This window comes from Sminthopsis crassicaudata, chromosome 2 (genome assembly GCF_048593235.1).
Source record: "Sminthopsis crassicaudata isolate SCR6 chromosome 2, ASM4859323v1, whole genome shotgun sequence".
Classification (NCBI taxonomy): domain Eukaryota; kingdom Metazoa; phylum Chordata; class Mammalia; order Dasyuromorphia; family Dasyuridae; genus Sminthopsis; species Sminthopsis crassicaudata.
In genome coordinates, this window is record NC_133618.1 from 43999427 (window position 1) to 44022079 (window position 22653).

At 39.0% G+C, this 22653-nt stretch overlaps 1 protein-coding gene across 4 annotated transcripts in view; it reads right to left on the minus strand.

Annotated features, from left to right (window-relative positions):
* LOC141554302 (polyamine-modulated factor 1-binding protein 1-like) overlaps positions 1-22653 on the minus strand; it is a 44524-nt gene that overhangs the window by 1380 nt on the left and 20491 nt on the right. For 2 of the 4 annotated variants that reach the window (XM_074286079.1, XM_074286077.1), the window contains 11 exons: positions 18450-18674; positions 13418-13648; positions 10403-10567; positions 9705-9815; positions 8800-8926; positions 8539-8696; positions 7029-7275; positions 2727-2916; positions 1588-1741; positions 597-764; positions 242-370 (listed from right to left, as the gene is read on the minus strand). In XM_074286079.1, the coding sequence (XP_074142180.1) occupies positions 242-370; positions 597-764; positions 1588-1741; positions 2727-2916; positions 7029-7275; positions 8539-8696; positions 8800-8926; positions 9705-9815; positions 10403-10567; positions 13418-13648; positions 18450-18674 (1905 nt within the window). The remainder of the gene's footprint in view (positions 1-241; positions 371-596; positions 765-1587; positions 1742-2726; positions 2917-7028; positions 7276-8538; positions 8697-8799; positions 8927-9704; positions 9816-10402; positions 10568-13417; positions 13649-18449; positions 18675-22653) is intronic. The other 2 variants (XM_074286080.1, XM_074286078.1) reach the window with 1 other exon arrangement.

Below are 22653 nucleotides of genomic sequence, written 5' to 3' on the forward strand. Positions count from 1 at the left end.
GAGATATGAAAACAAAAGTAGATTTGACCTGAGGGATATACATATTGACTGCCAGCTGAGGGGTCAGGATGGACACAGGATTTTTGGTGTTATTCAGTGGGATTGGTGGTATCTGTGTGTCAGAGAATTCGTAGGGGAGTAGATTATCAGACTAGCAAGGATTGGGGGGGGGGACAGGGTGCAGGAGCCTGGGCCAAGTTGCCCCTTTTCTCCATTGCTGTGGTCTTTTGGGTCTGCTCACCTCTTCACTTAGATTCCTCATCACAACATTCTCGAGCTTGCTCTCAGTTCCACTCTGAAGTAATAAACATTTTTGCTGATCCACAAGGTTCCTGTTCTCTTCTTCAAGGATATTCAGTTTTTCCAGAGCCTATTACCTCATTGGAGAATAAAGATCCGAGCCTGAGATATCACATGCTATCTAAAATAACACCCACAGGCCCATTCCAGTCCCACTCCTATCCTGGGATATTTTACCCAGTTCTCTTTTACAAATGCTATATTGAAGTACTAGTTCTGATATCTCCTTATCTATGTGCTGGTGTATCTGCCCTGTCTGGGTCTAGAACCTCAGTTCCCTGCGTAATATTTCTCACCAATTTCTTATTATCTTCGATTTCCTTCTTGAGTGACTCAATTTTATTCTTTAGCTCCTTTTCTCGGGTCTTCCACTTTAGCTTCAAGTCCTGAGAATCCTCTCGCTCACACTCTAGTTGTTTCACTTGTTTTCGTACACACCGATTAATCTTATGTTCCTCCTCAAGCTGAGGATATAAAGTCAGGGACCAAAGGGTCAGCATCCTTTCTAATTATAACTTTAAAATTATGAGAAGTAATTGGGTTATTGCTATAGTAAACCAGCCTTCATGATGGAGTTTCCATTAATATTCAGGAAAAAAATTTCCTTCATTTCTTCAGTTTCTTTTAGCCATCACTGATTGCTTTGGGCATAATACCTATTTAAAAGATTTTTTTTTAAATGACTTGGTCAGGGTCCCATAAGTAGTAAACATCAAGTGTCTGAAGCCTGGACTCCAGGGCTGCTGCTCTATCCACTGTGCCACCTAGCTGCCCCATACATATTTATTTGAGCTGTAGATTTTTTTGTTGTTGTTGAGGCAATTGGGGTTAAGTGACTTGCCCAGGGTCACACGGCTAGAAAGTGTTTTAAGTGTCTGAGACCAGATTTGAACTCGGGTCCTCCTGACTTGAGGGCTGGTGTTCTTGAGCTGTAGATTCTACTTCTCCCCATCTCCCACAAATATTTTTAATATGAAATTTCATTGGACAATGACTTTTTGGTGTTGTTCTTTTCTAAGTATCTTGTCTTTGAGGGTAAATATTCTAGAGAAAGAGGCCGCAACCCCTTGTCAGCTTAGCAAACAGTGAAAACACTGTTCTATGGCCATAGATACTTAACTTTGGCCAGCTAACTTACATGTGAATGCTATTAGAGGAGTTGTAGAGATTGTTCAGCATGATCTATCACTAAATACTTCACAGTGACTTCACCTTCCTATATAAAGGTGCATGTTTATGTTTAGAGAAAAGAAAGTCAAAGGTGGACTTCCTGCCTTTCCCTCAAACCTGGTCTTTAAGTTCCTCTGTCTGGTCTTGGTTTTCACTCAGCTGTAGTTTTATATCACATGTTGTTTTCTGAAGTTCAATATTCTTCTTTTCTGCATCATGGTATTTCTTGTTGCATATTTCGAGCTCTGACATCAGCATTTCAGTATTCTTTCTAGAAGAATGTTACACATTGCAAAATTGTTCATTCATAACTAAAAAGATGGTTATACATTAAACTGTGAATCCCTTGAAAGTAAGAGATAATCATTTGCCTTTCCATATTTGAACAACAAACACTTAGAAAAATTCCTGGTACAAATAGATGCTTAATAAATGCTTATTATTTGGCTAACATAAATGTAGTTGATTATTACCACTCCATAAGAAATAATGAATATGAAGGATATAAAGAAGAATGGGAAGAATTATGTGAACTGTTGCAGTCGGGGAAGTAACACACATGATTACACTAATGTAAATAGAAAGAATAAAAAATCTGGAAATTGAATGCTGAAATTATAATATAATATATTTATATCATAATATAACATTATAATAATTAAGCTTCACTTTCAAAAAGTCTTTCCCTTCTTTGCATTTAGGATGACTCTGGGTATAGAATAATGCATATGCTATTAGACTACTTGATTGATACATTGGTTAGTTTTGCTGAACTCTTTATGTCTTTCTTTTTTCTTTGTCATAAGGAATAATTTTATGGGGAGAAGTAAAAGAAGAGGGACATATCTGGGAGTTAAGCTAAAAACAAAAGCTGTAAATAAAAATGAAACACAAAAAACAAAATGGAGGAAAAATGTACAATAGCTATTAGGTGACTAATTGGAAGGCTTTGGCACCTACCCTAGGCTCACACAGAGCTGTAGTTCCAAGTTAGTTAAAGAGTATATTTCTTCTAAAAAAGAAATGACTGTCCCCAGCAGAGTAGGCACTGAGTGTGTCAACTATTATGGGGGAATGAGGAGCAAGAGGAGTGAGCTGAAACCTGGCTTCACAAACAATTGGTTAGCCTTAGAATTAGAAATTTTGGGAATGTTCTAGTGAGTAAGTCCATGTAGGCAGCTATCAATGTCTGAAGTGCTCCCTTTTTTAATGTCGGGAGATATTGAGCTCCCTGTCCTTAGTAACTGTTCTAGTACCTTTCTGCCTCCAGGAGATTCACTACAGTGGATTTATCTTCCTGTTGTCTTTTGAGCTCACAGGATAGCTTTTTGATAAGCGCATTCTTTTCCATGTTCTCATCTATCTGATCTTCCAGCTTCTGCTGGGAAAGGTCTAGGTTATCCTTTAGCATGGATGCCTTCTTTTCAACGCATGTCAGTTGCTGAGCTATAGGAAAACAGTAAAAGAATCACTTTTAGTCTCAGTGAGAAAAAGGAATCACAGAATAATAGAATTGCAAAATTTGAAGGAACCTCAGAGTCCATCTAGTTCAATCCATGGATGAGCAGAAATCCCTGATCATCTTACCTCTGGGGTCATTTCACCTCGGCTTACCAACATCTATCGAAGGGGAACTCACTAATTCCTAGAATAGATCATTTCACAAAAAAGGAAAAGAGACAATGTCCAAAAAGGCATTGGTAGGAAGTTTTTCTTCTGTTGAAAGGAAATCTGCCTTTCTTGTACTTTCCACCCATTCATCCTAGTTCTATCCTCTGGGACCAAGTGGGACAAGTCAATTCAACTCAATTAAATTCAATTCAAAATTTATTTATTAAGCTGCCCTACTATGTGCAAGGCATTGGAGATACAAAAGGAAAAAATTAAGAGTTCCTGCTCTCAAGGAGCTTACAGTCTATACAAATAAGTATAGTACAAGGAAAGGGGAAAGGGGAAGACTGAGGGGAATCAGGGCAGGTTTCAGAGTTGAGTCTTGAAGATAAAGATTCTGAGATGTAGAGAGGAGGTGGAAGTGCATTCCAGGGAAGGAGATTGGCTTGTGTGAGCGAGCACATAGAAGCTGGAGAGGGAGGATCAAATTCAGGGAATGGCTGTTTGGCTGAGGCACCTTGTATTTGTAAGATACTGTGGATATAGAGGCAGAAAAGAAAACAGTTCCTGCCCTCAAGGAGCTTACATTCTACTAGGAAAAACACAGACACAAGTAAACATAACATAATTGAAGTCTAATTCTCTTTCCACGTGACAGCTTTTCAGATACTTGAAGACAATGATCATGTCCTCTTGAATCTTCTCTTCTTCAGGCTAAATATCCCTAGTTCCTTCAACCAGTCCTCTATTATGGAAAGGTCTCTAATTCTCACATCATCTTGGTCATCCAGTTTCCTAAAATGTGCTTCCCAGACAGCTGAACACAGTACTTTAGATGTAATCAGAGGACCATCCCATCCCTTATTCTTAATGTAGCTTGAGATTATGAAGTATGGATTGCCCATATCTGATTCAAATTGGTTGAAAGGGTGCTATCATCAACACCCTGTGTTATTAACCCTGGGCTAGGTGCTGAGCAGGTGGGGAGAAGCTGTGTTGAGGAGGAAGAGAAAATGAAAAAAAAACAACAAAAAAAAACATAGACCCTGCCCTCACAGACTTAACACTATCATTGGACAGACAGGCTTTAAACACTAACCTGGGGGATCATTTAATAAGTGCAATAGGAGTTTAAAGTAGAGTTGGGAGAGTTAGAGAAGATGTTATAACTTCCTTTTGTGCAGAGAAGATAGAGATGGATAATATCCTAATAGATAAGTGGTTAAAAAATGAAGAGTTTAAAGAAGCACAAATTATCAATGACTATTTGAATTCCCTAATAAATATAGGTGAAGGACATAAACAGTCCTCAAAAGATGAAATACACACTATTAATAGCAACCTGAAAAATATCCGTTTCAACTGGCCAATAATCGGAGAAATGCAAACAAAAACTACCCAGCTATCCATCAAACTAGCAGAGATGCAAAAGATAGGAAAAATGTAGGAGGGATTATGGGATGACAGTTATCCTAACTCACTGCTAGTGGAGTGCTCATTCTATTCTGGAAATTGATTATGAATCATGTGAGAAAAATTTCTCAATTTATTTGTACCCTTTCATCCAGAGATCTCATTATTAGAACTGTAGCCCAACGAGGGGAGTGATAAGATTGAAGGAAGGACCTATATGTATAAAAACATAAATGGCAGCATTATTTGCAAAAACAAAAAACTGGAAATCACCAGGTGCCTAATGATTGGTGCCCAGCTAAAGCAAATTAAAGCATATGAGTGGAACAGAATTTTTCTTTGCCAAAATACAGACAAATATGAAGAATTTACAGAAAAAATGGGAATATTTCTATGAACTGATGCTGAATGAAGAAAGCAGAGATAAAAGAACATTATAGACAGTGCTGCAACAATGTGAACAGCCAACAGAGAGGGACAACAGAATTTGGGTCAAGTTCAGTAGTCAAAGTTTGTGCCATACAACCAAAGTTTCTGGAACCATTCCTTCTTCCTGTAATCAACCCTTCCTTCCCCACGAAATATATTTTGTAAAGGGAGGTCTCTGATGTGTCAAGACTATTAATTCATCGATGTATTTTAAAAATATGGCCAGGACTGGAGGAGTATGTGTATGTTGGGAGATAATAGCGGAAGCATGAAGTGGTAATGAATATTATGTTAAGAGGCAGTGTCAAATCAGTCTGAATGGAAGTGAAGTGTTTGATGGGAAGTCTTGGGAAATGAAAGTGGATAGGATGAAGTGAATCATGGAAGACCCTGGAAGTGGTCCAGAGGACTGTGGATTCTATGCATAAGGAAATAGGGAACCAATCTTGTTTCTTAAACATGCTTTAGAAGGGTCTATGTGCTGGGAGACTGGAGGTAGAAAGGCAGTCTACCATAGTGAATGGGTCAGATGGCTAAAGCAGTGACAGGAAGAACAGAACAGTGGATAGAGCACTGGGCTTGGAAGCAGGAAGGTTCATCTTCAAGAGTTCAGATCCAACCTCAGGCACTTCCTAGCTGTGTGACCTTGGGCAAGTTACCCAACCCAGCTTGTCTCAGTTTCCTCATCTGTAAAATGAGCTGGAGAAGGAAAAGGCAAACTACTCCAATTCTTTGTCAAGAAAACACCCAAATGGAGTCATGCAGAGTCAGACAAAACTGAATTGTGATGAGGGAACCCCAAAACTCTGAAAAATCCGTAAAGGAGAAAACCTCCTTGGACTCTGCCTCGGGGAGGGGACTCCACCCTAAGCACAAACAGTTTCATCTTTGTTATCTAGCTCAGTCCTGAAACCCATTGAATTCAATTCAAATTCTAACCCTGCCTGAAACTCAGCCCGGAGCCAACCTGGGATTCCACCTACAAGCCCCCTTCAACTTGTAGCCAAAGTCTCCTATTATAAAAGAGACAAGCTGGAGCTCTCTCTTTGCAGAGGTTCCAAACATGGCATCCTTATGCCTGGCATGTCAAAGGATCTCTGCCCACTGGAACCCTGGTTCTGGTGCCTTTTATCTCTACCTTCAACTTTACTAACTAGACTTTACTTCAAAACCCCACAATAAATCTCTTTTATCAATCTAGGTTTTCGGGTCTGTAAATTCCTTTACAGGGAACTCTTGCGCCGCAACTAGACCTCATTTAATCTTCTTCCTTGTGCCGAATCCAAAGGGGTTGCAGGGGAGCTCTATTTTGACTCCCTGTACCCCAAACCTGCCACTAGACCTCAATTAAGCCCAATTTCATTTAGGTACCTCAATTAAGACCTCATCAATGGAACAACAACAATAATTAATTTGAAAGAGATGGTGAAGGGAAAAAATGGGACTTAGTAGCCAACAGGACAAGAAAGAGAACTATTTCAAGAAATGGTTTCAACGTTTCTGGCCTGGGAGAAATGTCAGAAATGAAAAACTCAGAAAGGGCTGTTCATTTATTTTTTTTGAAGAGGGGTGAAATACAATTAGATTCTAAACTGCATTGCTGTTTAAACAGTGGGAAAAATAATTGTTGAATGTGATCATTGGACTGAGGCAGTGGAAAGGAATGACATCAGAGTAGACAGGAAGAGAGTTTTAGAGTAGAAGATCGAAGCTTTTCCTGCAATACTGGGAAAATGGGAATGAAGATAGTGATATGTTGAGGTGAAGTAGGGGGGCTCTTGACACTCAGGATGGTCAGTCTTAATCTCCATAAAGTGAAGATCACAGAGAGTGAGAGATAAGCAAAGGTTGAATGGATGAGAATGGAATTAAGACTCTAAGGGAAGAGAAGAGAATGCTAGGAAACTTGGATGAATCATGGAGCCTCTCTTGGTCTGAGTTCTCTATATGTTAAATGGGGATGCTGTATGGGCGGCCTATCTCATGTACTATAGTAAGGACAGTCCTTTGTAAACATGAAAGCTTTATAAAAAATGTGAGTTAGTGTTTTATTGGGAGAGTTGCTTACTGTCCTACAAGTCTTGCTTGTTCTGTAAGTCACTCACCCATTATCAGCTGTCCTTGGTGGGTCTCATTCAGGTTACACTGCAGCTGCTGGATCTTAGCATCCAGGGCAGCATTCTGAGTCTCACATTTTTCCTCTTTTTCCTTCAACACCTGGAGGGCATCTTCTGCCTCATCCACTTTGGCCTTTTGCTTCTCTAAATCTGAGTCCTTTTCTTCAAGATTATTTTGCATTTCAATTATTTCCTGCTTTTTTTGACATAGGTCTTCATCTTTCTCCTGAATGACCTGAGTAGACCAAAGAAGCAGCATTGTAATTGGGGTGGGCCTTGCACACAATATGCACTCAAAAATGTCTGTTGAGTTAAATACGAAAACACATTTATATTGAGCAAGAATGTTGAATCTTTTCACTTTGTGTGGTTTGTATCTGTATATAATTTAAAAGATCAGTCAAAATCCTTAATGATGTTAATCATAGAAATATTATGGTGAACACCAAGATGTCTTAAAAAACAAAGCTTTTTTTTCCTGCTGAAATATCTTTAAAGAATGATATGGGGGCAGCTAGATGGTGCTGTGGATAGAGCACCAGCCCTGACATCAGGAGGACCTGAATTAAAAGCCACTTAATACTTCGTAACTGTGTGACCCCATAAAGCAAATCACTTTACCCCAATTGGCACAACAAAAACAAAAACAAAAGAATGATATGGTATATCCCTAACTAGTAGTGTTTTTTGGTAGTTTTCTTATCTTGCTTTTTATGGTGGAAGAAGAATCTCTCTCTCTCTCTCTCTCTCTCTCTCTCTCTCTCTCTCTCTCTCTCTTTCTCTTCTCTCTCTCTTCCTCTCCTCTCCTCCTCCTCCTCCTCTTCTCTCTCTCTCTTTCTTTCTCTTCTCTCTTCCTCTCCTCTCCTCTCCTCCTCCTCCTCCTCCTCCTCTTCTTCTCTCTCTCTCTCTCTCTCTCTCTCTGTCTCTTTCTGTCTCTCTCTGTCTCTGTCTCTCTCTCTCTGTCTCTCTCTCTCTCTCTCTCTCTCTCTCTCTCTCTCTCTCTCTCTGTCTCTCTCTGTCTCTCTGTCTCTCTCTCTGTCTCTGTCTCTTAAGATTAAAATATTCATTAAAGACTCTACTATGTATCCATCAATCAACAACCAGTTATTAAGCACACTACAGTGTGCCAGCTACTATCTAAATCTTTATTCTCTATTTGTGGGTTTCTGCACTAGAATGTAAGCTCCTGCAGATTCCCATCTGCAGGAGCTTACATTCTAGTGCAGAAACCCACAAATAGAGAATAAAGATTTAGATAATGGATAAAGAAGAAAAAAATATATGGTTCTTAGAGAAGGTACTAGGAACATCAGAGCCTCAATGAATTTACGTTCCCATTGGCCATCCTCTGCTCTCTGACAAGACCCTGATTACAGCATATTTTCCATCTATGTTAATGATGAGCATTTAAAGAAATCCTCTGACTCTCCGTCCCTTTCCTCTCTTGTATCTCCTCTTGATTTTTCCCCCTGCGGGGTCTCAGTGCTTTTTGCCTTACCTTTTCCTTCTCTAAACAGAGAGTCTGGGACTCCTTCAGTTGGCCCTCCAGATTCTTTATGTGTTCCTTTAGGTCCTTCATTTCTCCATTCTTACGCTCTGTTTGGGTGGCTGTCTCTTGCAAAAGGTTGTGCATGTCTAACTCCAGCTTCATGAGGTCTACAACAGGACAGGACAAGACGGCCCATGACGCACCATTCACACCATCCGTCTCCCTGCCCCTCGCTCCGAAGCTTTCCGCTCCCCCCCACCCCAGGTTTACCCTTCGTGATCTTCTTCTTCTGTTCTGACACTCTTTCCAGTTCTTTCTTCATGTCCCTCAGAAGGTACTGGTGCTCTTCTACCCGGAGGCATTGGTATTCACACTGCTCTTCAAGATGTGCCAAGATCTAGACACAGTATAACTGTAGGTCAATGGGTGGTTTTCCCAAGGTTAAGACACTCTTTCTGACATGGGTCTAGAAAAAGGAGGCACTTGACTTCTGGCTTACAGACCACCTGCAAGAGAAAAATCTCACCCATCCCCTGGAGGGGGGATACAACCAGGGATGTGCTGGAATATATCTCATACCGCTTGTGAGAGCTTGCTGTAAAATTGTTGGTGTGAGCATTTACACCTTGTAAATGGGTAAACACTGTAAATTAGAGCTTGATTTGTTTTGTTGATTGTCTATTTTGAAGAAAGTGATAAAAAGTGTTAATAGTGCAGATTAATCTTAAAAGGGTGGGGTACACACTTTGTTTTGGAGAACCACCTTGCCACCTTACCACTAATTATAAAACAAATTTTTCCTTTCTCTCTCTTAGCCTTAGCTTCAAAGAGCAGCCAACTAAATACTATTGTGTCACATGGAAAGGCAAAGAAGGGATCTGATGCCCTAAGGCGGAGGGATAATAATATACAGCAATGCTTTCTTTTGGGATTGTGAGCTGTTTTCCCAATCCTGGGGATGGATTTGCATTGATCCATCTCTCCACTCTCTGGCCTAATCCCAACTGAGACTTAAGTGCTGAGTGCTATAGGATTTAGGCAAAGGTGTGTGTATATATACATATACATATATTTACATAGATGTGTGTGACTCTCTATTTCTTCCACATTCTAATTCCTGACTTTTAATCCTCAGTTTCAAATAGGGTGGAAATTTTCCAACGAGGACGTCCCACCTGTTTGATATCCTCTGACTCATCTGGAGGGCAGAAAAGTTGTCTGTGGGACATTCTATAGGTAGCAAAGTCCACTTCTAATTTTATCAGAGTCTCTTCATGATCCAATATCTGAAAATGGACACAGCTCAGGTATAGAACATAATCAAAGTACTAAATGGTATTGTGCAAAGGGTGGGTTGGGAATCAGAAGACCTGGGGCTGAGTCTTTGCTCTGTCTCTGCCAGCTGAGTGACAGTGGGCAAGTTCTTTAATTCTCCTTTGATTTCTAGTAGGTAATAACAGCCACAATATCTACCTCAAAGGGTTGTTTAGAGAATCAAAAGAGATAATATGTATAAAGTACTTTGTAAATTATAAAATACTGTATAAATTTTTTTGAGGCCACATGATATAGTTGCCTACGGCCTAGAGGGTAAAGGAAAGGTTTATGGTAGGTATGAGTAGCAGCGACATATACCAACCTAAGTGGTACAAGAGCTCGACATTTCGGATCAGAGAGGGAAACAGGCCAGACGTGCTGGGTCTGAGCACAAGAGTGTGGACCAGAGCAAATGGAAACGTGCCATTACAATACAGTGTTTGAGGATCGTTGGGTGAAGTAGTCTACCCTCAATTTCCCTTTTTTCCCCCTGACAAATTTTTTTCTCTTTTGTAAAAGTTGCTTTAGTAGAAACACAGTCTCCCTGCCCATTTACTTTAAGATTGCTGCAAATGAGCTTGTGGCGAAGCTCCTGAAGAACTTCTTCCTGTTCAGTGCCATTTTTCAATGCATCGTGCAGGCGCTTCTGGGTCTCCTTCAGCTCATAGAGTAAACATTCTGTAGTTCTTTCCTTTGGCTGATCCTTCTTGCCATCTTCTCCCTGGTATTTTTAGAAGGAAAGAAAATCATATACCAGATTTGTAAATATATTTAGGGGGAATTTAATTTTTTAAAGGCAGAAAATCTCGTGTCAACATCCATACATCACTCAATAATAATATATATCAATCAATAAATCAATAAAGATATACAAAGAAAACTCTATGCAGGATAATTAGGCAGTAATTAACAGAGGGAAGGCTAGTATCGAGAGGGGACAGTGTAGGGCTGAAGTAGTTCACCAAGAGCTCAAGTAGAGGAGAAGAGGAGAGAATAGCTAATGGAGGGAAGATGGCTTGAAAAGAACAGAGGGATGGAGTGATTGGGGGTCACAGTATAGGCTGAAAGTAAGGTTTTGAATAGGAAGACTGAGGGAGAGATGGAAGGCCAACAACTCGTGGTCAAACGAGGCAATTGCAGAATTCTTAAGCATAGAAGTCCATCTCTATGGGATATACCTGATGTACCTAATTTCCCATCTGTTTGTAAACTTCTTGAGGGCAGGAACTGTCTTTTGCTTCTCTTTGCATACCCAGGACTTAGCCCAATGTCTGGCACACAACAAGAGCTTAATCAATGTTTGTTAATTAACAGATTGACAGCATGCTCAAGGGTTATGACTGTCATTGTATGTGGCTGAAGTTGGGAGGATGAGTGGCTCATGGATGCTAAGTAGTCTGAGGAACTGGTTAGGAAATTTGAAGGACAATATGTATGTTGAAGTCCATAGTATGAGGGCAGGAGAGAAAAACAGAGTCAGGTATCAAACTCACTGAGGAAGGACAGGGCCCGTAGGCAACGGCTGCCAAGATTTTGATTGGCTGGTAGATATGAATAAATGAACCTCAAAGGAAGACACAATACTGAGTGATGGAGGAGGGGGGAGTATCTGGAAATGGTGATGGGAATAAGGGGTATTCCAAAGTCATCCTCCTCAACCTGACAATGAATAAAGGTGTAGCTAATAATGGAAAGGGTGGCCAGGTAGGCTGTATCCTGGAGGCGGGGCATGAAGGTTTCAATAAGAGCTTGTAGATGGAAGGAGAAGAAGAAGAAAGGATTTAAGATGAAGGTTGCTTATGGAAGGGCATTCCAGAGGGCACAGTAGAGGGACTGGATGGAGTTAGGTAGAAACTTTGGGGTGGGAAGGTTGAGGGATGGGAATGAGATATTGGGTGGAAGGGAATGTGGAATTGGTTTTACAGGATGACTTACTGAATGGAAGGTGCCACGCTTGTTTATCCAGATAGGCAGGAGATGGAAGTAATAGACTTTTTACATGTTGTGAGCTAGCATTACTATCTTTTTCTAGATGATCTGAAATGCTTGATGAAGACGAATTTTCTATTATACTTGTAGGGAAGAGAGACGGCTGCATCCAGTAAACTATTTAATATTATTTAGTAATATTTATATATCACTTTGGATTTCAGGATTTTATCCCATCTACCCCCACTGAAATTAGCTTGCCTTACTATGTTTTACTTAGGTTAATTTTTAAAATGAATTTACATTAGCCCTCTTTGTGGTGGCCAGAAACTGGAAATTATGTGGATGCCCATCAATTGGAGATTGGCTGAATAAATTGTGGCATATGAATATTATGGAATATTATTGTTCTGTAAGAAATGACCAACAGGATGATTTCAGAAAGGCTTGGAGAGATACTTACAGGAACTGATACTGAGTGAAATGAACAGGACCAGGAGGTCATTATATATCTCAACAACAATACTATATAATGATCAATTCTGATGGACGTGGCCCTCTCCAACAATGAGATGAACCAAATCAGTTCCAGTAGAGCAGTAATGAACTGAACCAGCTACACCCAGCGAAAGAACTCTGGGAGACGACTATGAACCACTACATAGAATTCCCAATCCCTCTATTTTTGTCCGCCTGCATTTTTTATTTCCTTCACAGGCTAATTGTACACTATTTCAAAGTCCGATTCTTTTTGTTCAGCAAAACAATTGTTTGGACATGTATACATATATTGTATGTAATTTATACTTTAACATATTTAACATGTATTAGCCAACCTGCCATCTGGGGAAGGAGGGGAAAAATTAGAATAAAAGGTTTGTCAATTGTCAATGTTGTAAAATTACCCATGCATATATCTGGTAAATACAAACTATTAAAATTTTAAAAAATTAATTTGCATTCATTAGACTATAGTAAGGGGAAGCAGCTCAGGAGTATGGTGAAGAGAATTCTCTAAAGAGAGAGTTTCTTACTGGATAATACATGTTTAGATAATCAAGAACTAGTTGTGCTATTATCTCTATTTTGCTAAATGATTGATAAATGATTTCCAATTCACGACCAGTTAATCTGAAGCATAGAGAAGATAAAAGGCTTTCCCAAAATGAAGGGATTTTAGCTGAGAAAGTGAGATGATACAGGAATTGTTTAATTCTGTCTCCTGCTCACTCTGTGTATCTCCTCATCTCTTGTGGTTTCTTCCCTAACTCATGTTAAACTGCATTTGTGGAGGATCTTGTTTCTTTCTATGAAGATATGGGAGAGTTGGGTACATTTTAAAATTTATTTTCTTTATTTAATGGGTTAAGACAACCCTTCCTGAAGTAGGGATTCTCAAAATAAGCATGGTAGATTCAAGCAAGAGATTTTAACCACTTTGAGAGCATAGAGCTCCAGTTCAAAAGACAATTTGACAATTCAAGGACAGGGCTTTTCTGACAGAAGGTTTGCTGACTTTTCCCCGCCTTGTAATAACTATGGAGTTTGTCCTAAGCAACAAGTTAGGATCCCTGCATTCTACTCATGTCCCCCACACTTCTTTGAGTTTGATTGCAGTGAATGGCTGTGGTGTATACTGTACCTGAGTGGAGATGATTTTGACATCTCCTTCTAAGGACTTCATTTGACACTCCAGCAATTCGAGGCTATTCACGGCTGCCTGATACTTATCCTTGTAAAGATTCAAACTGCTTTCCAGGGAGGTGATCCTGTTTTCAGCCAAGGCAAGTTGTTCCTGAGATATTTGGAGTTTCTCCTGCAGTCTTACATTATCTTCTTTATTTTTCTCCATCACTTCCTCATAGATTGTGACCTGTTAGTATGAAGAATTACACATATTAAGTATTCCTTATATTTATTAAATGGATAGATGGATGGATGGATGAATGATACAAAACTCCAAATAACAATATCTGAAACCCAAAGACCATAGAGTATACTGTGTTATTCACTAAATTAATTGACATTTAAACCGTTAATAGACTAAATTTTGTGAGCCCCACCTCAAATCTTAACGTGAGGGTTATCATTTCTTAGCACAGCACCCGGAACATGGTGGGTGCTTAATGAATCTTGTTGAATGAATGATCACAGGAAAGATATAATTAATATTAGCTGTTTGTATTGTCTCTCAGATTGAAAAGTTTATGGATGAATTTTTCAGCAAAACCATATTGTGACTTTATGAGTTGGGGAGTCAAGCTTATCATACTGTTAGAAAGGTAAAGCTTTAAAAATTGTAATGTTACCCAAAGGAAACTTAAGATTGGCCCAAATTAAGTCCAGACTCAGAAACAAAAATCAGATCAGCTAGAAGTTCAAAATTGTTTAATTTGGCAAAAGAGATTAGATTATTGTGATGGTTTTGAATTAGGAAATGGGCAGTAAAGTGACTTCAAGTTTTTGAAGTGTAGGAAAAGTTGCTTATTAACAGGGACAGAAAATGTTTAGTGACTAATGAATTATCAAGAAATGAAATGGAAAGATGTATTACTGTGGCTACCATGGATTATGCCGATAGACATGAAAAGGCCCAAGATTATGGGCCAATGAAAACATCAACATCAGATTATAAATAAATATAAATAAATGATCTACAGAGTTGATGATTCAATAGATAATTCAGAGCTTAAATTCTCAGTACGCAGTGATGATTTGGGTCTGAGAGGAGAAAACAAGGGCAGGGTAGCTGTGGGATTTTCACAGGAATTATCAACTTTTCCCTCTTCTCACTATAACTGTCTTAGGAAGTGGTCCTATGTAGATTTTTGCCATATCCTCCCAAGAGTTTCTCTCTGCATCTCTTATTCTCACCACTCACCTCTCTATCAGAATAACTAATTGTAGGCTCCTTTGGTCTGAGCCTCCTGCCTTGGCTTCAAACTGGGCTTTTCACTTCTGTGTCTGTGTTTTTTCTTTTTGCTGAGGCAATTGGGGTTAAGTAACTTGTCCAGAGTCACACAGCTTGATCGTGTTAAGTGTCTGAGGTCAGATATGAACTCAGGTCCTCCTGACTTCAGGGCTGATGCTCTATCAATACACTGTACCACCTAGCTGCCCCTCTGTGTCTGCTTCTTGTCCATGCTTGTCACCCTTTGGCAAAGGTTCCCAGATCTCCTTTCCCTGGCTGGCCAAATCTAGACACAGGTCTCCTCCTCAGTCTGCATTAGATCTGGATTCAGCTCTGGGGAATGAGCAAGATCGAGGTCATTTAGCACCTTCTCCTTGTTGTATGGTGTCAGGCCTGTCTGTGCTGGTTAGAGAGCTGCAGGACCCAGTCTAGTCTCAGCATTGTGAGCTCTGGATTCCTGACCAGACCCAGTCTATAGCTCTTAGTGTCCTGATGCTGGCCTTGACTGGAAAATGATTCCCTATTATTTCTTAGGAAATCCTAGTTAGGCAGGGATGTTTTCCAGGTCTTTGGAGTAGTTTCAGAAGGTGCTGGGCTGTGTACACCTTACTCCAAATCCAGCGTCTTGGTTTGTCCCTCCTTCATCTCCTTCATTGTAGTCTTTATGAAAAAGTTGCTTGCCAAACAACAAATCCAGCCTTGTCTACTTACACCCTTGTTCCCATTCCCTCCTATTTTTTGAAAAGATGGTCTTCTCTGATCTTTACAATTATATCTACTGGTTCTTTCTTTTTGCCTCCAAACATGTCAATGTCTCCACCATTCTTAAACATCTTCACCCAATAACTACTCTCCTAACTCTCCTTTTTTTCAACCAGATTCACTGAAAACAGTTATCTTCACTTGAGACCTCTATGGGTTTTCAGGACACTGTCCTTTTCACCTGTCTGTCACCATCCATGTCACACTGACCAAGGCTCTGTCCAGGACCCCTGTGTCTTTTCTCTCTATACTCCTTTTCTTGATGAATGTATCACCTCCTGGGGTTGCCATCTTTTTGTAGATGACTCCAGATTTATGTATTCAGTCCTTATCTCTCTCCTGAGCTCCCTGAGCTTCAGTTCCACAAACTGCTTATTGTGATTTCACTGGGGAAACATCAGAGCATCTTAAACACAACTTGTCCAAAGCAGAACTCATTATCTTTCCCCCTCCACTTTATCCCTCCATGCACCTTTCTTTCAGACTTCCCTCTTATTATCACGCTTTACCAGTTCACAGTCTTGATGTCATCCTTGACCCCCTCATCCCTCATTTTAAATCTTATGGTTCTATGATCCTTTCAGTGCTAAGGTATATGAGATAGACATATAAAGTACCATAGAAATTCAGAATAAGGAGAGAAAAAATATAAACCGTAGTGATTTGGGAAAACTTCATGAATGGGTTCATGGGTCTGAATAATCCTGAGAAGAACTCTGATAGTCAAATGAAATCAGACAGTCTAAACTGATTACATATGGCCATCCTTTATTTGAGCTACATTCCAGGAATTATTGTGTTCAAGGTGATCACTGTGTAAAGAGGAGAGGAGAGGGCATTTGAAATTCAGACAGCTTTGCACTTTGGTGCTCAGAAGAATTCAGTTTGAGGAATTTGGCAGAATACCTAGAAGTATCTGAATCTCTCCTTAGCCTTTTACTCATTTGTTCAGGCCAGGGTCACTTTATCTCAGTTAGGAGATCTTGTGGGAGACAGTTTCTCTCAATGAAACCAACCCCTTTGAATCATTCAGATTTAGCCCAGTCTTGCAAATAGTGTTCTGAAATCATTGAGTAGATCACATTTACCCTCTGGGACTTATTTGCCTCTTCTTACTACTTACCTTTCCTATTCCTTTTTCTTTCTCTGTCTCTGGTCAGTAGTGCTAATCCCCCCTTTCTCTTCTTCTGAAGAACATAGCTCCTTAAAATCACATTTCAAGAATTATTACCATTCTAGAGGCAGTGGTCAGTCACTCAATAAGCATTTATTGAGTGCTTGCTAGGTGCTAAGGAGTATGAAAAGCACTGGAATTATAAAGGAAAATCAAAGTCCTTGCCCTCAAGGAGCTCATATTCTAGTGGAGGAGACAACATGTCAATAGCTATGTGTATGCCAGAAAAATAACAGGCTGAATGAAACAATCTTTGAGGGAAGGTGCCGGCCTCAGTAGAGGCTGAGAAAGGACTTTTATAGAAGGGAAATTCAAATTGAGTTTTGACAGAAGCTGTGGACACTAAGGGGGTGAGTAGATGGGGAAATTTGGGCACGGAGCTATGGGAAAGGTATCGAGTGGAGATGAATGTAGTGGGCAGCAAAGAGCAGGAATTCAGGTATTGTTGAATGGTAGTATGTGGAAGGTTCTCCCTTACAAAGTGTAAGAAGACTGGAAGAGGTCAGTTAGGGAAGGACTTGAAATGACAAAGGGAAGTTTATATTTGATCCTGGAGGTAATAGGGAGATAGTTGGAGTTTATTGAGAAGTGGGTTGACCTCAATTTTAGGAAACTCTTTTTGACAGTTGAGTGGAAGACAGATTGGGGTAGAGTTGAAGCAAGAAAACCAACATCCCATTCTAAATAACTACAAAATTCGCAAAATATCTGGGGATCAATCTACCAAAAAGCATGGAAAATATTTGTATAGATTCAATTATAACGTGCTTCTTAAAGAAGTAAAGCTGGAGGAATATTCAGTGTTCATGGCTGGGTTGTCCCAACATAGTAAAAATGATAATGCTACCAAAATTGATTTACGTTTTAATGCCTTATCCATCAAATTATCAAAGGGATACTTTATAGAATTAAAACAAAATAACAAAATTCATTTGAAAAAATAAAAATTTTAAAATATCATGAGAAACGGTGAAAAGAGATTGGGGCAAAAGAGGGAGAGTCTTTCTAGACATCAAACTGTATTATAAAGCAACTGTCGTCAAAAACAAACCAAATCCCAAATGGTGCTAGATCCCCAACACATCATTTGGCTACTCTGAGCACAACATTTGGTGCCAAAATTGTATCGCAGATAAACCGAGGCAGAGAACTTATATAGGGTTTTAGCTAATTAGGGTTTGCAAACAGGATATATAACCTGAGTATGCAACCTTATAGGGGAAACAAAGGCAGATAAAGGCGGCAGGGACATTGGGAGGATGGACAAGCCATAATTTCAGGAAAGAATCATAACTTAATCCTGACAGGAGAGGGGTCAAGATAAGAAGTTGAGCTCAGAAGACAGCAAGGCATGGAACAAAACTCAAAAGGAGGGGAATTATTCTAGCAAAGATTGAGATGATGCACCTGGACATTTATGACACATGGTATGTAAAGGTGATTGGAGCTCCAAGGTTTTTCCTGGTCTCTTTTCTAAACTCAATTGTCCCAGTCCTAATGGTAAGGAAGGGGGCCTGGCACATAGTAGGTACTTAATACATGTTTATGAATTGGATTAATGTGTAACTTGTTTGATCGATGGCTAAATTTACTCATTTAGGAGGATTTAATCTGACTAAGGTGGATTTGATGACCTTTTGAGATGTAGCTCTAGTTTTTGTACCAGATCTTTATCTCTATCTGTACATTTAAAAATCAAATCAAAAGGGAACAGATAGGAGAATCAGCATTGGTAGGATTGCTCAGTGGGCTCATTACTTGATTTTCAGCGGGCCTGCCCTGGGCAAGGGAGAGAGAGCTTCCATGAAGGGCAGCTGTAATTCATACCTCATCCTCCTTCATCTGGCAGTGCTGGTGAAGCATTTCTAGGTCACAACTCTGCTTATCCAGGATGGACTGATATTGTAAGAGTGAACAGTAAGAAGACTGTAATTCTTCTGTGCGAATCTCCAGTTCCTGCTGAAGGGTCAGCAATTTTTCTTTTAGTTGATGGAGTTGTATCTGACGGGCCTGGTTACAGCACACAAACTCTGCTTGCAGCTGCTGCTTACACTGGAATGATAATAATGACGATCTTATAACAAACAACAATAACAACAAATAACAATGCTATCTTCTATTTGTACTATGGTTGATAGTTTACAAGTGTAATTTCATCCTATTTCTTATGTTTACAAATCAATTGTCTTATTTTAATGACGAATAGAAAAATAGTAAAAATAATTTTTTAGAGAAGTTGTTATTCACCATCATTCAAAACATTTACTTAGTCCATTGTATGCAGCCATGTGGTAGATGTGATGAAAGATGCAAGATTCCACAGAGTTACAAAAAATTGAATTGGAGAAAGGAAACTTAAATTAGAAAATTGAAACCTAAGAAATGAGAGGCTAGGACCCACAACGTCGGAGATTTTTAGATTTGAATAGGAACCCTCTGGACTTTGCTCCCTTGCCTCTTTGGATTATTTTCCCCCAAAAGAATGTAAGCTCCTAGGGGACAGGGACTGGCAATGTTATGAGAGGTGGAGATTCACATTCTGTAACTTCTCGAACACCTAATTAATGGGCACTCAGGGGAGGGATTTGAACCTCAGGATAGGAAATAAAAGACTGCCTTTGTAGTTTCAAAAATGTGTCTAACCTAGACTACTAACCATTTATGCAAGAAGGTAAAATAAAATCTTTCCTGAATTCATCAGTGAGTCAATGAAGTTCTTGGTAAGATGTTTTGTTTCTCACATGCATGGATCCATCTACACCTTTATTGTTCTTTTTAGACCAATGGTTTCATTTGAAAGATTGTTGCTGGGTTAACAGGGTGGTATTTTCAACCTACAAAGCCCAGCTTTTCAAATTCAGCTTCATGGAACATTCTCTGATTAACCCAGCAGTCCCGGCCTCTGATCAGTAATATTTAATGTTTGTGTCATTCACATCATATACTGCCTCATGTATACATTTGAGCTTTCTACTATATTGTAAGTCCTTATGAGGAGGGATCACATCTTATACTTTTTTATAACTTCCAAAGTATCTAGCACATAATAGGCGTTCAACATATGGTTGTATATATGTATGTAGACATATGTGTATATATATATATGTGTGTATACATATGTCTACATATATATACATATATTTAAAGGAATGAAAGTTAATAGATTTTGTTAGGGAGTGAACTAAGGATCTTCGTCCATTATGACCAAATATGCTACACTGTGGTTTTGTGAATTGGGTGAATTCTGTCTCTGTGCCTTTCAGTGTCTAAAATTCTTGGTATGCCAATATTTACATGTATATGTTAGGTGGTTAACCATGGGTAATGAGAGCTGTTTCTCTGGATCCTTCAGGGGATGAATAATTAGCTGGACTGAGAGTATAAAAAAAAGACAATGAAAATCCAAAAGAGAATTGTAAGATATAATTTATATATATATGTATATATATATACATATATATATATACATATATATATAGAAATCGCTGACCAGCAAAGCAAAGGGAAAATACATGATGGACCCATGTAGCCTATGACATGTTATCTTCAATGACTTGGATATGAGAAGCTGTGAAAAAAAATATCAAGCAGGACACCTATGATTGGGAAAGGAGATGGCTTGGTCACATGGTGGGAATGAAGGAAGAGAGTCCAAGTGCTATTCTGATACTTGCAAAATACTTAAAAGACCCAGAGGATTTATGTGAGGAAATATACAAGAATTGCATAAGATAAGATTGTGATTTGTGTTTGTGGATAAAGGGGTTTTCTCTTTTTGAGACAGAAAGAGACAGACAGAGACAGACAGAGAGAGGGAGAGAGGGGAGGGGAAGGAAAGAGAAAAGCAATAGAAAAAGTGGATAAAGTAAATGAACCTCTAAGTCCAATGGAATATTTTATTTTCCCTAGTAGTTTCAAGGACTACAAGTGACGTGGATTTCTCAGGTGACCAGTAAAAAGAATCTCAGTTTAGCTCAGTCCCAGAAAGAGAAAGAAATAAGTGAGAATGCATGAGGAATAGGCTCCTTGAAATAGGGCAAGTGTATCTCAGATTGAATGAGAGAGTGAGCTAAAGTGAGTGAGTGACAGAGAGAAAAAAGAGAGAGAGAGAGAGAGAGAGAGAGAGAGAGAGAGAGAGAGAGAGAGAGAGAGAGGGGGGGAGGAAAGAGAAAAGCAATATATAGATTGTTCTAAGAAATAGGCAAAATGTAACATTGAAATAAAAGCTCACTTAACTCTTGGCTTAGATGAGTACTGGATATGAAGAAATCAGTAGAAACTATTTGGGGTCAGTGAATGCTGTAAAATAACCTGAATTGAGTTAGAGGCATTATATGGTCTCACTGCTTCTGGCAAAGTAACAATTATTCTATTCAAGAAGATGGCCTGAGAGTGTGAGGCAGTTCTGACAACTTACCTAAAGAGATAAAAGAGGAAAAGGACTCAGGTGTACAAAAATATTTGCAGTAGCTCTTTTCATAGCATTCCCAAATTAGAACTTAAAGGGGAGTCCATCAAATAGAGAATGAAAAACAAACTATGGTAATAACCAACTTCAGTTTCAGGAGACTGATAAGATGCATGTTATCCATCTCCTCCAGAGAGGTGATGGACAAACTGAAGAATAAGACATATTTTTCATGGCCAAGATGGACTTTGTTTTGTTTGACTCTGCATATATGTAACAAAGATTTTGTTCCTTTTTCCAATGATAGGAGGGAGAGAAAATAAATGCTTTTTAGTTGGGGATAAAAACACTAGAGGAATAGTACAAGGGATAAGGAAACTAAGGACCATTGGATGCTCTTAAGGGTACTACAATGAGAAATAGCAAAGGAGGCAGATACCAGCAACAGCTCTGGTAATACAATATGGGCTTATGGGTATTTAATTGTTTCTAGACTATAAAAGGAGGGAGACATCATCAAAAGTTGGAGTGAATTAAGAAAAGCTTCGTGGAAAAGGATCATGAATAAGTTAAGACTCATCGATAATATCCTCTTGTTGCAAACATTGCCAATTAATGAAATGCCTTTGCTTAGCTTATTTCTTTTGATTCTTTTTCAGAATTTGACTCAGTAAGGACTCAGTTTTAAAATGATTTGATCTTGGATCAATTTAAGTACTAGGAAGCACAGAATTACCCCCAACAACATTGAATTGGATTGGATTTTGCTGGATTGCTGTTAGTTGGACATACTTAGCCTGATTAGACACTGACACTGGGCCCCATATCATCTTGTTAAGTTAGCTCTCCTTCCTTTGCTTTCCCTTCTCCTCACTGCATGGATGTCTCTTTCTTATCACCCAGAAAAAACAATGGTAGAAACTTTAAAATTTTTATTTTATTTTTGAAAAATGCCACTTCCTCCATAAACCCTAATCCTTTATCTGTTCATATCTTAAATGAAGTTTGGAAGTTTTCTGACAGCAGAGAACATGTTTTCCTTCTTACGGAAGCCAGTGCTACAAATAGTGACAACCCTTAGAATCACTAAGTACAAAAAACTCATGATTTTTTTTTACCGTGGAGATACTATTGAAAGCCTCCAGTTTTGTACTAGATTGGTATAACATGGCATCTTAGACATCTATCATGGTACAAAGAACGCTATAAAACAGCTAGATGGGCAGAAGCAGTTCATTCCTTGTATCAGGGAGCAGAGGTCTATTTTATAACCATCTTACTTGTTATAAAGACGTTCTGAAACTGTTTCTGTCTGCTGAAAAACTGTAGTGTTTGTCTCCCAAGTCGCCACATGAAACATTTTCTTAGGTAGTTTTATATTCTTTTGGACGGAACAGAGCAGCCCATAGCAGAGTAATAAGGAGAAGACAAGAGAAGGGCATTTCACATTCAGACACCATTGACATTCAGGAGAGTTGGAGGAGTGCCTGGATATATTTGAATCCTTTTAAATTTCTACTTATTTATTCTCATGTGTTCAAAAGGTTTTTATTTTCCTTAATTCAAAGTGAATAGAAAATGGGCTGCTAAAGAATTGTTTCTATTTAATTTGCATATGAGTCA